The sequence below is a fragment of the Ipomoea triloba genome, chromosome 4 (assembly GCF_003576645.1).
Source record: "Ipomoea triloba cultivar NCNSP0323 chromosome 4, ASM357664v1".
NCBI lineage: Eukaryota > Viridiplantae > Streptophyta > Magnoliopsida > Solanales > Convolvulaceae > Ipomoea > Ipomoea triloba.
The window spans coordinates 10,312,992-10,329,444 of record NC_044919.1 but is presented as its reverse complement, the minus strand read 5'-3'; the positions used below and the strand labels follow the sequence as shown (position 1 = coordinate 10,329,444).

The following is a 16,453-nucleotide window of genomic DNA, read 5'->3' as shown; positions in this document are numbered from 1 at the left end:
AAAAAAAGGAAAGCGAAATTTCATTAGGGACTTTGAGATTTCTGGGAAGGGTTTATGAAGGCAATGCAATTTTGAATGAATCTGGATTGAAGTGAAGGAAGGTGAGAGCTTTGAATTGCTTATTCTGTATTACTTCAAATGTTAAATTTGGTATGCAAAATCTTTTCTCACAATGGGAGGTCTTCAATTGTTAGAATTTCACCCACTGAGGGACTATGTTTTCTTCAACTTGCTCCATTCTCATCATCAATAGCTGTTGAATCCAGTTCTGCTACTGCAAGAAAAGCTTCATTTGCTTGCTCTTACTTCATAAATGAACTCGGGTTTGCTCAAGAAAGAGCTCTCCGAGCTTCCCGGTACGTGAATTTTGAAACCCCAGAAAAGCCAGACTCTGTGCGTTCATTCTTGAGAAACCATGGATTCACAGAATCCCAGATCTCAAACATGGTCAGAAGGTTCCCCCCTGTCCTCTTATGTGATCCGGAGAAGACCCTTTTGCCAAAGATTGAATTTTTCAAGTCTTCTGGTCTTTCCCAGGAAGACTTGATTGATTTACTCACTGCAACACCTCAGATTTTCTGGAATAGTGTGGAGAATAAATTGGCCCCCACTTTTGATTTCTTGAATAGTATGTTTGGTTCAAGTAGCAACACTGTAATGGCTATGAAGACGTTCCAGCGCAACTTAAATTTCGAGCATCTGCAGTGTAATGTTCGGGTTCTGAGAGATGCAGGTGTGCCCAAGTCGAATATTGTGAATTTGTTGAAACACTGCCCCAGGGTTTTTCATACGGATAAGGAGAAGTTTGGGAAGATCGTGGAGGACGTGAAGGCAATGGGGTTTAGCCCGTCAAAAGTGATGTTTGTTCTGGCAATCAAGGCTTTCGCCACGATGAATAAGGTCACTTGGTCACAGAAGATGGAGGCTTACAAGAAATTCGGGTTTTCTGAGGCTGAGATTCTTGAAACTTTTGAGAAGCATCCTTGGTGTATGATGGTTTCGACGGAGAAGATTGTAGCTGTGGTTGATTTTCTCGTTAACAAAATGGGGTTCGAAAGATCTGTACTCTTGAAGAGACCCGTGCTTCTTTCGTTAAGCTTGAAGAAAAGGATTGCTCCTAGGTATTTGGTTTACCAAACTCTGCTAGCAAATGGTTTGGTTAAGGATGACCTTAATCTGTTAACTATGCTGATGGCTTCCGAAGAGAAATTTCTGAAAAATTACATCGAGTGTCATACAAGTGAAGCTTCTGAACTATTGAAGCTATATACAAAACTTCGTTGCAGGTTAGAATGTACCTGATAAGAACTTATCTTAGAAAAAAGAACTAGAAAATAAAATATAACCTTGATTGTTTTTCGAGTGTATTGTTTGCATTGGAACAACTAACTTTCAGGTCCTCTCACGTTGGTGATGCAATTGAAGTGAAATTTACTTGGTTCTAATTCGGATCTCTCGTCTAATTTTGTTTATACTTGTGTTTATTTAATACATAGCATAGTATTTAGGGGGCGTTTGGTTCAGGTAATCTGCGTCTAGTAATGTTATATTACCTTGTTTAATACATAGCATAGTATTTTAGGGGGCGTTTGCAAATACCTTTGTCTTTTGTTTCCCGTTTTAATACGTTCTCATGATATAATTTAATTCAGCCCGAGTTTGCCTTTTCTTCTATCCTGCAACATTATATGATCCTATTGCATTTCTGCTATTTGTTCACCAAGAAAACTGAAAATTCTTTAAATTAATTGAACTGCTATGGGATTATTCCTATCTACCAACTTCACAAAATTTCTCGGTGATGAAGTTCTTGAAGTGTGCTTACATATTGCAACTCTTTGAGGTATCTGTTGATAATTCTTGCATTCTTGAGTTGAGATTGAGAAAGGTGAACATCCTAAGTATTAGACATTTCTGAGTCTAGTAATCTCTTTTTGATACATATGAAGAGAAAGGTGGCTTGTCAAAGCTTGGTGGTTGTATTGGTTTAGCTGTCTGATCTATCTCACAGGAACATACTTTGAACTCCGGCAAATTATAATATGGATCATGGATAAATATTCATTTTTAATATACTGGAAGTTCATTTTGTATGTATTGAAGGTTCATTATTTGGTGGTTAGTATACAAAAAAATGAACATTCGGTGTATTAGAAATGAACCTTATATACCATGGTCAATGGTATAACGATTGCTGATCTCCTTAAAATCTATATGTGAGATGGAGATAATCGCGTGTAGCATGATGTATATGGACACTATCCATCTGTCCAAGTTGCATTGCAATGTACTCAAATGGACATCATCTCATACGTAAGAGTCAAACTCTGCGAGTATGGCTCTGGTTGAATTCGGATTAGTTTCACAGTACTAGATGCTATAAGCAAAATGGATACTGTCCATTTATGCAAGTTGCAATATAGTGCAGCTTGGATGCTCATGGGGAGAGACTCTCCGATTACAAATATGAAATGCAGTGAGCAACCACAATAGTAGTTTTTACTCAATTTTTTAGGAAGAAAAAAATTAAGAATTGGTTTTTATCTAATGGGAAATGAGAATTTTTTGTTAGATTTTTCTCCTGCAAATATGATTTTTGGGTAGGGTTCACTTTTGGGGGGAAAGGTGCAGCAATTTGTGCTCCCAAAAGGCGCACACATCTTTGGGCGCGTAATGCCTTTTTTTTTTTTTGTCAGAATTTATTGTTTTCTCTTATTTTTCTCCCTTTTTTCTCTTCTCACTTGCTTTTCTCTTCTACATTACTCACAAAAAACCTACAAAACTCTACAAGTATTGAGGTTGCTCGTGTAAAGATCATTGTGTTGGTGAAGTGTTCTTCTGGTTTTCATTTGTGAGCTTAACATTACCTATATAATATTGGATGTAGCAGAAAATTTGCTCCAATGTTAGTTACATTATCTGCAAGACTGCAACTTTGTTGGCCTCTTTCTATCATTTGCTACATAGTATTATTTTTTTTTTTTTTGAAAATGCTACATAGTATTATTATCAATGTATATATTACTAATAAACTACATCTCGGCTATCCTTATCCCTGCAAATATCTCTTATTTTTTAAAATGGGTCTTGCTTCCACATAATCAAATTTGTAAATTCCTCACTATTTATTTTGCAAATCTCTCACTTTAAAAAATAGGCCTCACATAATATTATATTATAAATATAATAATAAAATAATATTAAAAGAAATTTTAAAAAATAGGCCTCATTTTATTTTATTTTGTTCTGTTTTGTATTTTTTAGTTTTTGCATTTCTCTCTTTTACCACATCAGCCTGCTTCTCTTCCAACATAGCACATAACCCTTAAAAACCACCATGGGTCGTGCTCTAAGCCTTCATGTTCTTGAACTTGGTCACTTATCAATTTTGGACTAATCAGACTAATTTTTTATCTAGCTAAAATTTTTTGGCTTTAACCTTAAAACATCATACTATCAAACTTATTAGGTGAACTCAACTAAAATTTTTTACACTTTAAAATTAAAATTCTAAACTTTCAATATGCAAGCAAAAATTAACTTACATGAACAGCTCAATTGGTAGCAATGTAAAATTTACCACAAGAGACCAAGCATCAAGTCAATATATATTTAAAAAGTTATTATTTTTATGATGATTTTACTTTCAAGTTTCAACCAGTATAGTAACTTTTATGATTACTTTTTTAAAAATTAAGTGTATAGACAAACATTTTTTTAATTAAAATTTGCCTTCTATAATAATAATAATAATTATTATTATTATTATTATTATTATTATTATAAAAAATTATAACTTTAAACGGCAATTTTCTAGATATACAGCATTTCTTTAAAGTAAGTTTATAATGACACTACACATTTATTAATTTACATAGAGACAAAGCAAGCCAACTAACTTCATATCTACCAAAATAGTCTTTTAAAGCAACACATTTTTAAAATGAAGTACTGAATTTGTTGAATTTTAAATTGATTATAACATTTGGAGATAAATGTTAAAACTATAACAACATTAATTTGATGATATCACCCTCTTCCCTGTCTTTTGACAGAATCAGTAAACAAAAATGAGCCCAGCATTAGACTGAACTTTTAAGGAAAAACGCAGAGAAGAATACCTAATGCATTCATCACCATTCAAGCTTAGCAACTTATCTACCTCTACCTTGTAAACCTAAAGATACTATGAGAGTTACATTTATGCGGTCTATATCAATGTCTATGTCGGTACGAGTGCCAATATTTGGTTTTTTATGACTCCGATGCACTTCTGAATTTCAGTATAAACCGGGAGGTTCTGTGAACAACGCGGCTGCAGGCTTGCAACTGCAGAATCCAGTATTTTGGCCACCCCTGCGGGAGGAAACTCTCTTTCTGTACACTTCTGCAATTATTATCGAGTACAAAAGTCAGACCGAGAAAAAAAATTCTTCAAAATGGGATCGCGGGAATCACAACGTTTGATACACACACAATGGTTTACCTGAATCATAAGAAAAGTTGCAACGCATCGACTAATCAGCTCTGAAGGGATATCTGCCTCGTTTCCATTCACAGCGTTGTTCAGAGTAGAATCAGGGGCCTACAACAATACAATATTTTAAAATCGGAGGATCAGAGTAGCTAGTAAGTATGTTGAAAAATGAAATGTGTTACAGCCAACAAGCAAGAATGATCTTGTGGAATCTGATTGTTTAGATAATCTATAGCACCCACCACATTCTCGGTAGTGCTCTCCATTCCATTAAATTCCTGGACAGAAAATAAGACACTTGCATAGGATTGTTGCAAAAAGTGCCAAGAGTAGTAACGAGAGGTTACATGCAACAAGGTGTCATATAAAATAGGCTTTTAAAAACAACGAAAAGTTGATACAGGTTTCGGGATTGATGCTGTGGTTGATTAAAACAAGTGTGCCCTACTTAAGAGTTATCCTCTGAGTGCCTATTCAACATTAGCCATATCCATCCAAAGTATAAGCCTTTAAGCAAGAGTTTCTATACCTGCAAAGCAGAGTCTACCATTATCTGCGCTTTTATTTTTGAACTTTCAATAGTCTCATTGACATGTGATCCAGGTTCCTGAGCTTGGCCTGTATAATGGTCATAAGTGTTCAACATATCACCAGGATCACAAAAATTAGCAACGGGCCCTGGTGACAAGTTATCTTGATATGTGTTCCTTTGTCTCAAATGAAGCAAAGCAGAAGAAACCTGCCAAGCAAAACAGGTTTAGCAATTCCACCTAAGGAAAGTAGCATGTAATCTCATCAAAATGTTGACCACATGCCTGCTTATTTACTTCCTTCAACTGTAATACTATTGTGGCATATTGCTTTCTGAAAGGCTCCAAGTCCATAAGAGTGCAGTCACTGCTCTTTTGGTCTTCCATCACATCATCATTCATGTGCCTCAATTCAGAGATCACGGCATGCTAAATGTTCAATCAAAGCCCATGAGCTATCTTCTATTTTGCACATTAATACTAAACTCTTATAAATAATCAACTAGATAAAATGCAAATGCTAGTAAGAGACAAGGAAAACACAATGAAGTATTTGACAGTGAGTGACATAAATTACATTTGCCTATTGCAGTCATCCACTTGCAAACAACCAAACACTAACAGCCTCTTCATGGAAAAGAAATTACTTGGAATATTGATTCCATTGTTTTGGTTTATGGAAAATAAGTTATTGGGAATAATTAGTAGAACAACTCAAATGCCCATAAATAATAAAGATATGTCAGGGTAATATAGGAATGTATCTTTTCTCCCAAAAGGCGTGGAAAATAAAATACCAAAGGAGAGCAAGGAATTTGAGGAATTCATAAACCATGGAATAAATTCTCCCATCAACCAAACAAGGTAAGATTATCCCAGGAAAATATTTTCTTGTGAACCAAACTGGCCATAAGAGATGCCTGAGTAAATTAATCAGTGATATACCAGTCCTGTCCTCCAAAAACCATTCTGCTTTCAGCTTTGTTTGGGTTGTCCCATGAAAACTGTTCCTTATATCTGTACTATAAAGAAAATGTTTTTTTCTGGAATGATTTCCAACAACACCACCCTCCTGGTCTTAAATTGGAGTCAAGGATGAAGAGAATGGTGATGCAATTATTTTATTTTAACAGTAACATTAAATAAATATGGTTTATCAAACCTGTGATTTTTTTCAAATTGATTGCTTTTGAGAGATACAGGGAGTATTGGCATAACACAAAAGAAACAGATGTCAAACATCAACATATGCAAAAAAGTAATAAGTTAAAAATTAATAACCTTTTTATCAAGGGCATGCATCAGCTCAGCAAGAGCACGAACATCAGCTTCTTTTGCTTGATGCTGAGCCATTTTACTAGGCTGAGAATATGCTGTGGCAGGTTCCATTGTCCCAATATTTGATTGCCAGTCAGCATTTGAGGTTGTCACCTAGTTTAGAAGGTTATAACAGATATTTATTAACTCTGGGGTGATCCATCACAGCTTCCTTCACTCAATCAGCACTTAAAATGTTAGTGCAAACATATTGATTCCCACCAAGAAGTGAAGCTCAGGGTGTCATGAATATCCCCTCCCTCACAACTCTTCATAAGAATAACCATAGAAGGAAAAGTGGAATAGGCCAGCATGGTGTGAGGATGAAACATTTACAATGTTATATTGAGCCAAAAGTTTCCAGAATATTGCTGACTTTCTAAACAAAAATCCCTCTAAAACAATGCAACAAGTTTCTATTCCTGCCTTTATACGAACCAGAAGGCTTAGAATTTAGAAATCTTTTTTGTCATTTATCACATTCAAGTTTATGGACACAAGATATCCTCGCAATATGGGTTACTAAAGAAGAAAAAGGAAGAGGAATAATGCTGACCTTTGTCTGTGTTAATAGATTGTTAATGGCAAAATTCATTGGAGATAAATTAAGGAAACCATCACCATTCTCCAGAACTCCTGATGAGAATTTCATACTCTCATTTGATTGAGCTTTCACTTTGTGCTTAGGGGTGTTCTCAAATGACAAGTCCAAGGCATCAATGTGCCCGGCGAGTAATGTAGGCATGTTCTCATATGGATTTTGGGGCATGCAATCAATATCCTGCCAAAGCATAAAGAACTGCATCAAGCTATCTTCTAAAAATAAAAAAACAATAGTAGCAAAAGAAACAATTCAGTATTCATGTCAAAGGACATTATATACATGTGAGTATACTATTATTCTAAATTATGGCCAATCACAGGTTTATCGTATCCCAGCAACTATATACACAAAAGCTTCATTAAATTTGAGAAGATTCTGTCACTCAACTCTATTAAGAAACCCTTGACATTGATTGGAAAAGCATTGTGCAAGAAAAATGTGGTTTTGCCATTGTACTTTAGGGTCAAATATGAAATTCAACCAGTGTTAAAAGTCAGATGAGTCATCCCCAACTTTCTTGGTGACGCAATCAGCTAAATATATGAGTTATGACAACAATCCCAAATTTAATTATAATTTTTATTAATAAGTTTCAGATTATAGTCCAAAATTAAAATTTTCAAATCCAATGACAAATATTTACAGAGTTCAAATCTTTATAGCACTAAGTTCAATATTGAAAGATGCATTACCTGGACAAATTCAACCCCAAGATCAGGAAGGTCAAACTGAATCCGGCACCTGGAATGATCAACTGTCAGCACACTTCCATCATGAATTTCCATTGTCTTAGGGTGGATTGCAATGACACGTTGTCCAACTGATAATGGCCTTGCAAGATCAGTGGGTAATCCTTCCCTGGTACCCTCACATAGTTCGGTGTAATGTCTTCTAACAGATTCACGATATTGATTTAGCTTCTCTTTTTCCTCCTTCAAGAATTGCACAGAAAATCGCCGTGGTTTGCCAAGAGAACTGCACCACCATGCTCAAAAATGATCCGTTATAGAATAATCAGTTGATAAGAAGTTCACAAAAACTCATGTTAAGAAATAGAATACAAATACCTTCTTATGACACTCCATTCAACACGAGTTAACCTTGGGACATGCCCTAATCCAACATGATGCAAGTATTCAACAAACTCCTTTTTAGCAAACCAAGGATAATCAATTGCACTGTAAAACCACTCAAACATACACCACTTCCGTACATGATCATCAGAAAGACAATTAGAGAGCCTCTTCTGCATGCCATGTTGAACGCAATACAATTATTGTTAAAAGAAACATGCATGAATATAATTAAAAGAAAGTTCAAAGGATAAACAAAATAATATGACATGAATCAACAAACCTTGAGATTGGACACTTTGTCATGGACTGAAGCAGAGGGTATGTCATTGTTGTCATCCAAAATTTTATCAGGAAGCATCAAATCTTTTTGCTTTTGTGGTTTCTTCAGTTCAATCTTACGCCTGCTTCTGACTTTAGTACACAAGGTAGCCCCATCCGGTGCAGGGATTTCGGCAATTGGTTGAGCTGAATCACTTCCATTAATCCCTGGGTCAGCACTAACGGAATGTTTTTTATTCTTTATAACTTTTGGTGTTGCATTTTGAGAAGACCTTTTACCCTTATTGATCAACTTCTTTGGTGCCTCCTTTGTCTATAAGAAAATGGAATCATGTCAAATTGGTTTGTTTTTAAAAGCTTCAGAATCAGCTAAAATATAACAGGCATGGACAGCTCAAAGTTAGCCCAAAATTAAAAATAAAATAAGAGAGAGAGCTACTTCAAAGCAAAGAAGACCAAAAAGCTCAGTTCATGAAGTTACTAATTAAAGCATACTACTTAGTTTTTCTTCTGTTTTTTTTCCATAAGTGTAAGTGCTCTGTGTCCTGCATAGATTTTTTTTTTTTTTATCTGTGCCAACATGGTGTCCACTTTCTCCCACTAAACTTCTTTTTTCATTTTTCATATATTCTATCCTAACTTAAAAACGACAAATATCCTTTCTAGTAGCATACCATCCTTGTGTCATCAACAAGAGACACTTCCATGTCCTAGTTTATTAGACATTCATATTTTACACGAGTCCAACAAGAAATGAAGAAACTCAAAGCCAACAGAACTCTAGAGACTTAAAAAACGCTGCTATATTAACTGCTATACTTAATACACATTCATAGATCAAGCTTAACTCGAAGTCTCAATAATTTTAAACATCATGTTCATCTAAGCTCCAAAAAGAAAATATGTAAAAAGAAAAAATTAATCAATAAGAAAACAATTTTTTTGCAAAAAAAGCATAGATACCTCATACTCCTGAGATTCAGAGAGATAATTACTGGGACAAGCTTCACTTGTTTGCATCTGCAAAAAATGCTTCAAAACTTTACTCATTCTATCACAAAGAACATTGTTGAAAATATCAATTATTTACTATTGCCTATTGGGCAGACTTATATCTCATCTTACCTTAGATACCAACTTTTTTGGTGTTTTCCTCACCTCCGTTGTTTCAGGAGACGCAATAGCATCACATGAAACCTTTACATGTTTTGATGCTTTACTAGAAGCAACCTCAATTCCCGAAATGGGTCGACTCCATTTACTTTTAATCCCTGATGGTCCACAGTTATCCCTTTGAAAGTTTTTAGGAATAGCTTCTAAGGACTCAGGTTCACCATTATGATTATTCTCATCTTTGACCTGGTCTGTTGACTCTTGAATGACAACAAAGGAGTAAGAACACTGTTGCAGATGCACCATGCAAATCCAAAAATGGGAACAATGATTCAAAGTACACAAAATCTTAATGATATAAAGTGCCAAATGATTTTTCAGGGCAAACTGTGTAGATTATGCAAACCAATGGCAAAAAAGTTGCAGTTTCTTCATCCTTAAACAAAGTACACTTGAAATGGGTTAAACAAGCCATTTAAATGTGAAGGATAGGCTTACAAATTTTAGAAAAGTTGGTTTTTTATTGAGATTTGGCAGCAGATAAAGCAAGCCAGGACGTTTCAGTAGAATGTCTCTGTCAGATAAAGAGGGGGCAAAGAGAGAGGGAAAGAACATAGGATTCAGAACATAAGTTGAGATAATATCTTTTGATGGCACTGATGCACACCACGTATATCCAATTCATGTATTCTCACATAATTGCTAATAAAGCAAAAAAAATAAAAAAGCAACTGAAAATAAACAACAGCTTGGTGCTATATAACTGGCACTGACAAATATTTGAAATGAAACTTTGTCCAAGAAAATACACATTTTGCATAGCTCTTTTTTAATTAGTCAAGCATTCAACATCAAGAATAAGAAAGATGTATAACTGTATTCAAACATCAAAGTCAGATAATAAATTTCTTTTCAATTAGAAAAGGGAAAGCATGGAGATGCACAGACATGGATAATGAAATCTTAAGTTGCAGATTGGAAGTGTTAATACAATGCTGAAAAGCCAAAAGAGAAAATTTGTTTATCCTCACCATCATCATTTTCTGCTGCAGGCATCATTAGGGATAGCTCAGCCAAAGTTTGTAGAGCATCAAAGGTAGAGCCTGCATCTGTATATAATAATTGAAAGTCAACATTGGCAGGAAGTGTGCAACGATTTATGACTTCTCTTTAATACCCAAAAGATAATATTATAGAAAAATAATTTTGGATTTGAATCACAAAATCAGAAATTCAAGTGGAAGCAATCTCTTTTTGTACAATTCTGTAGACAACAAGTTTGATGAAAGGAGGAAATATTATACCGTTAAGTCATAGAAGGCATGAATGTTAAGGTCCACAAAGTATCTAAAATACTCTCTCCATCTCATTTTATGTGTCAGTTAAGAAGACTTGACTCAAGTTATTTACAATTCAATTTTTCATAATATTTAGTTTAGAGTTAGTATATAAAATTTATATATTTGTAAACTACATGAAAAATATTATTAAATACAAAAATTTTAATTTAAAATTTATAAGAAAATGATAAAGAAAATAAACAAAGAAAGAAGAGGTGGTTTGACCAATGAACAGTAAACATGACAAGTAAAATGAGATAGAGAGAGTAAATGAGTAATAATTTAACAAGTCTCATTATAGTAAATGTATCACTGGATGCTGTCTCAATCAATTCATACTTGCATAATTATGAATGAAATTCTATTTATGGGTATAAAGAGCAGTTCTTAAGTATTTGTTTTAGCAAATAATTCATGTTCTTTAATTTGAATACAATAGACATCCCTTGCATTGGCAAAATAAAGAAAAAGCTTTATGCAAAATATATCTTTCAATGAAGGAATCAGGGATGCAAATTCTTACAGAAACCAAGAATGTCATTGGTTTATATTAAGAGCCAGATTTATAAACTAATTCTTAGAACTCATGCCATTGGAATATCTCCACTAGAACCTAAATCAAGCCCAAGAATAAACTCATGCAAACATGTAAACAAATTAAATGAATATTTTATAGAAGGCATTGGAGAAAAATCACCACACCTCTTTGGAAAAGAACCTTTTTGCTCCTCTTTCTAAATCCCTGTGAACAAGTCTTTGAAACTTTACCATTCAGAATCTCCATTTCAAGTTTCTTTCTTACTGCACCCAATCTATGATCTTCTGCACCACTACATGCTTCCTTGATATCATGAAAATTATAGTCACCACTTTCCCCAGCTTCCAACTTTTTCTCATTTAGTCTTCTCCCTTTTTGCATTGTTTTGCCAACACTTCTAGGTTCCATCAAATAATTCCTACAACTAGATAACTCTCCAGTATCAGCTTCCATGCTTCCTTCTCTGTCCATTTTACTACTGAGAACCTTGGCATTGGCTATTTCCAGATTAGCATGCTGCGTTGACAAAAAGTGAGCAAACAAGGTTAAGTATTTTTTAAATTTTGTGCGCAAGAAACCAACAGAAGAGTTCAGATCAAAGTCATTACATTGCTTTCAGTGGTCCATGCAGGAGAGGACAAAGCACTGTCTGTTCCATGATTAGGTGTTTGAGAAACCTGAGGAGAACCCCCTCTGTGTGAAGCTTCTGCTAAAGCCAATGCTATTTCACGTGCAACTTCATCATCATGGGCATCTAAATTTATTTTCAAAGCTTGTCTACTTGGAGAAAAATACTTCTTGGCTTTAAAATTTTCATTAGAACGTGATACTGGAAACCGTGGTGTCCTCTTTCCTACAACACGAGTCTGGTCCCCTGAAAGAAAATTCCAGAGAATCAACAATATTACCCCAGCATTAATCCATTAATAATAAAGAAAACCATAATCCTACTATGGACCGGAAGAGGTCCAAAGGAGTGCAACAGAAAGAAATTTGGAATTTGAAATTCAATTTAACATGAAAGGAGACTCAATTAAATCCAATAAATCCTCATATGTAATGCATATAAAGACTGATCCATGAGAAAACTTGCATTGTCAGGTCATTAAATGTAAAAGCATAATTCCTTTGAAGACAATAACTTATTCTTTTTGGTTTTCTCAGGGGAAAGGATGCACAACCTTTTGAGCTTTTGCTCTTCAATAATTCCAGGCAATCGTAACCTGATGCAACTGTGGATGGATGCAAATCAGATTCTTTACTAGCCTGAACTTTACACCGAGCGCGTTTTTGAGGCTTTCGAGTTGTTCCTGCACCCTCATTGTTTTCCTGATCACTATCGCTTCCAACCTGTCATCACTCACTTTAATTACTCAGTCACCATAACATAAAAGCAATGAGCCAATTCATACTTTATAAATTTCCTTGTTTAGAAAGCCATTCATAGTATCTCACCAAGTTGCAGTAGTGATCAGTCATCATTGCAATCAACCCAACAACAGAAGCAATCCCCTCAGGAAGAGATAAGTAAGCCTGAATTTACAACAGCATGTGAGTTACAAAACAGTGATGCAGGGATTATATACATAAATGGTACCATAAGCCCATTCAGCCATTCTTTGTTCACAGTTGATAAAAATGAAAGTTCAAGATGACCTGAAGATTAACATTCCAAAAGTCAAAGAAAAAGCAAACCAAGCAATGCTCAGCATACAGCACTTAAGGACAGTAATTGAAAGGATCTTAAGTACAATAAATAAATAAATAAATAAATATTGATGCAGGTTTTATAAGTTGAATCATGAATGGAATGTATAGAGACCCATTGGAAGGCCTAGATATATACTGGTCTTCCTTCTATAAATATTGTTTTTAAAAATGAATATTTGAATAAGAGTTATTTTCCTCCCCCATCCCCGTTCTCTTCTTCTCCCAAAACTCTTGGTACTATCTTGTCCGTCCACAATCCACATTCAAACAACCATGTTTACCCTATTCATGGTGTAAAGAGCCTCCACCATATCAGCTGATCGGTTTTGGACTGCTGCTGCCACCTGCAAATAAATACAAAACAACACTTAAAAGGTAAATAGGCACAGATTAACCACAGCAAAAACATGCCAGTCTAGATTAATTAATGAAAAGAATAGGAAAATCCTGACTGCTCATGAATTGTGAAAAAATCCAGATACATGCAACCTATTTAGGAGATAAATTAAACCATTAGTCAAAAAGGAGACTTCTTTTTTCCCTTTAGAAATTACCTAAAGGAAATGATTTCATTTGCAAAAACTGAGCTTTGATCCACACAAAAATTAAATCAGGAAGAACCAACCTAGAAAAATGCAAGTGTGATACTCTGATCTGAACTAACCTTAGACCAATTAATTCAAACAAAACCTAGTCCAATGTTAGAGAAGTAGAGAACCATGGTGGGAACTAAAATGCTCACTTTTTTCCAATCTTTATTATACTCCCGGTATGCATCATAGAAACTCTCCAGCTCTTCCTTGCTCCATTGAGGACCTAACATGTCAGAATACTTCCTCTTCTGCAATTTAACAGGAAATTATTGATTCAAGATGCTTCTTTCTAAAGCTATTTATATGATCAATAAAAATGCAAAACAGCAAATGAAGTTATGAATCACTTTCACAACAAATAAAGCCTAAAATTCACATTGGCTTGGCCAAACAAAAAAATTCCCCTTTTTCTTGTTGTGGAAAATGATAGACAACAGCATCTACATGTATATAAGTGATCCCTTGCTAGTTGGAACCTTTTACTGTTTTATCCTCCACATACACTTTGATAGTGTGCAACTCCTGTACTTTATCCTTGGTTGTGTACTCAAGTACTAAAGATTGCAAATTGTTTAATCCTAATTGTATTAGGGATGTAAGCAAACTGATGGACTCATTGAACAGTTCAGGTCAAAGCTCATTTGTGTTGCAAATAAAAGAGTTCAAACAAAATTTTGAAGCTCTTTTGAATAATGAACTAAGCTTGAATAGACCCTTATGCTTAGTGTTGCAAAAAAGGAAACTAAAGGTTAAAAACAGAGTTTTATATTCAAAACAACTGTTTTCCAACTTGGAAAACAGAAAATGGAAAGCTGGAGAATGTTCCATTATTTTATTACAATTTGTTATTTTATTTCTCATATTGTTTTAACTATTAGTTAGCTAGAATCTTATAACAAGGTTTGTAACAGGTCTTCAGGTGTATTTTCATTCCTTGAATTCATGAAAATTTTAGTTGATTCTGCTATTGTTGTGTCCATTACATAGCGTCGTAGTGGGTTCGCATCACCTAAGTCGCTGATACCATGAGAAAATGAAAGATAAGAAAAGAATTCTTAACTTTTCTTGTATCGTGAATTGATAATTCAATATAGTATATAAAATATCACAATTGGGGAAAAAACTAAAAAACTATTTAAAAAAAAAAAAAAAAAAAAAAAAACCAACAACAACAACAAAAACAAATTGACTCTCCTAATCTATTTACAACTCATACAGTTCAATAATAGCTTGGTTCGTAAACAAATGGGCTTGAACAGTTGAACACTGTAAAAGCTAAACGGGCAAGCTCAAAAAAAACCCTTTTGTTTGACTTTGGCTCATTTACACCCATATCATTTTGAAACAAATTGGTATTACAACTCTGCAAATTATAATTTTCAAAACTTGAACATAAAATACCTTTCATAAGAGTCCATAATTATTGGCCTTGAGCACATATCCATAAATAGAAAGATAATATTGCCAATAAATAGTAAATATGAGGTGCTATATATTGACAAAAGAAAAGTCCATTTGAGATGCATAAAGAAGAAATAGAATCTTAACCAAACTTACCCGTTGCATGTTCTTTTTAGAACTATCTCCATCATTACTCAGGGAGACATCATTTCTATTAGAATGTCGTTTATTTAAGCTCCTTGGTTGTCTTGGTGGGGCCATAACTAAGATTCTGCAATGATATACCGAGAAGAAAATGCAAATTCCAAAGTACAACGCCACATCAGTGATCAGTGATCAGTCATACTCATTCGTCAAAACAACCAAAGTTTCAGCAAATCAAAAGTCAACCTAGTAGAAACTCAACCATGTAATTATTTTGATGAATGCATTGAGATTTTAGAAACTCAAACCAAGTAGCATATTCCAAACAGTTTATTATTTTGTATCCACATTCTGGCAAAGTTCCATTGAAACATGCCACTTTATTCAATTGTTTATGGGAAGAAAAAGAAAATGTTACTAAAGAAGAGAGTAGGAACAGAATCTTATATGCTTTTTTTCACCACTAAGGCCTCTTTACATAAGTTCAAAAAGCAGCTAGCAATTTCATAAATTTTTTTTTCAAGCATAACTTCTCAGTTTAAACAATTCCAATCATATGCCCTAATTACCCACCAATGCAGTAGCCCATATCTAGCTAATTCAGAAGGATCAAGATGAGCCTCAGGGCTCAGGCCGTCAGATAACTCCTCAAACAGTTCAAATCCGCACAAGAGTTCAAGTGAAACTTCCTAATAAATCAAATTTTATACCTGAAACCAAGATCATCAAATTGATGCAAAATAAGCTATATGTACACCCCCACATCAAATTCAAGTTACACAAAATAGCTTCAAACTAAATAACCAGTGTGTTAATCGTTACAATTCCATCCGATTAACCCAATAGCTCGAAAAATCCATTCCAACAGCTAAAAACGCTAACCAATCCATGCAGTACACACACCGGCAGTGCAATTAATCGAAATAAAAATTTTAGAAAAATGCTTCAACCAGAAAACTCGAAATTTAAAAAATGACCGAAATCAAAGAACGATCCGGAAAAGCTCACGGAAACGCAGGAAACAAAAAAAATCAAATTCTCAGTACAAATCACTTGGAAAAAAAAAACGCACCGAAGAAAAATACAAACAAATAACAGTTCGTTTACTTACAGGACAGAAAAATCCACGCGTCTGAAGATTCTTCTCAATCAAATTCAAATTTCACAGCACAAGTGAGTGAAAATTGAGCGGCGAGTGGGAGCATAGACACGAATGGGAGATTTATAGAGACTAAAATGGGGCTTCTGGGAGCGCAAAGCGGGGTGGGTGACCGAGAAGAAGGAGAAGAAGTAGCAGTAGAAAGATGGATTTTGAGGGTAATAGCCGCGAA

At 34.6% G+C, this 16,453-nt stretch overlaps 2 protein-coding genes across 6 annotated transcripts; one reads left to right on the top strand and one right to left on the bottom strand.

The window, feature by feature from the left end:
* Window positions 1-1,523, top strand: LOC116015525 (transcription termination factor MTERF15, mitochondrial-like). Of its 2 annotated transcripts, XM_031255624.1 has the most exons (2): window positions 1-101; window positions 195-1,523. In XM_031255624.1, exon 2 carries the CDS (start codon window positions 445-447, stop codon window positions 1,300-1,302), a length of 858 nt encoding a protein of 285 aa, XP_031111484.1. In that variant the 5' UTR covers window positions 1-101; window positions 195-444; the 3' UTR covers window positions 1,303-1,523. The 2 variants fall into 2 exon arrangements, with proteins under 2 accessions (XP_031111484.1, XP_031111483.1); XM_031255623.1 differs by having other exon boundaries at window positions 17-1,523.
* Window positions 1,524-3,935: 2,412 nt separating this feature from the next.
* On the bottom strand, window positions 3,936-16,453 carry LOC116016466 (protein ALWAYS EARLY 3-like). Of its 4 annotated transcripts, XM_031256735.1 has the most exons (22): window positions 16,234-16,453; window positions 15,696-15,832; window positions 15,135-15,249; window positions 13,727-13,825; window positions 13,266-13,328; window positions 12,730-12,807; window positions 12,456-12,624; window positions 11,883-12,148; window positions 11,439-11,790; window positions 10,428-10,505; window positions 9,409-9,656; window positions 9,247-9,303; window positions 8,285-8,596; window positions 7,996-8,174; window positions 7,621-7,903; window positions 6,881-7,105; window positions 6,289-6,438; window positions 5,293-5,436; window positions 5,007-5,216; window positions 4,720-4,755; window positions 4,487-4,585; window positions 3,936-4,387 (listed from the first exon to the last, which is right to left on the bottom strand). In XM_031256735.1, the coding sequence occupies exons 3-22, from the start codon at window positions 15,237-15,239 to the stop codon at window positions 4,223-4,225; spliced, it is 3,318 nt and encodes a 1,105-aa protein (XP_031112595.1). In that variant the 5' UTR covers window positions 15,240-15,249; window positions 15,696-15,832; window positions 16,234-16,453; the 3' UTR covers window positions 3,936-4,222. The 4 variants fall into 4 exon arrangements, with proteins under 4 accessions (XP_031112595.1, XP_031112594.1, XP_031112596.1 ...); XM_031256734.1 differs by lacking the exon at window positions 15,696-15,832; XM_031256736.1 differs by lacking the exon at window positions 15,696-15,832 and having other exon boundaries at window positions 9,409-9,647.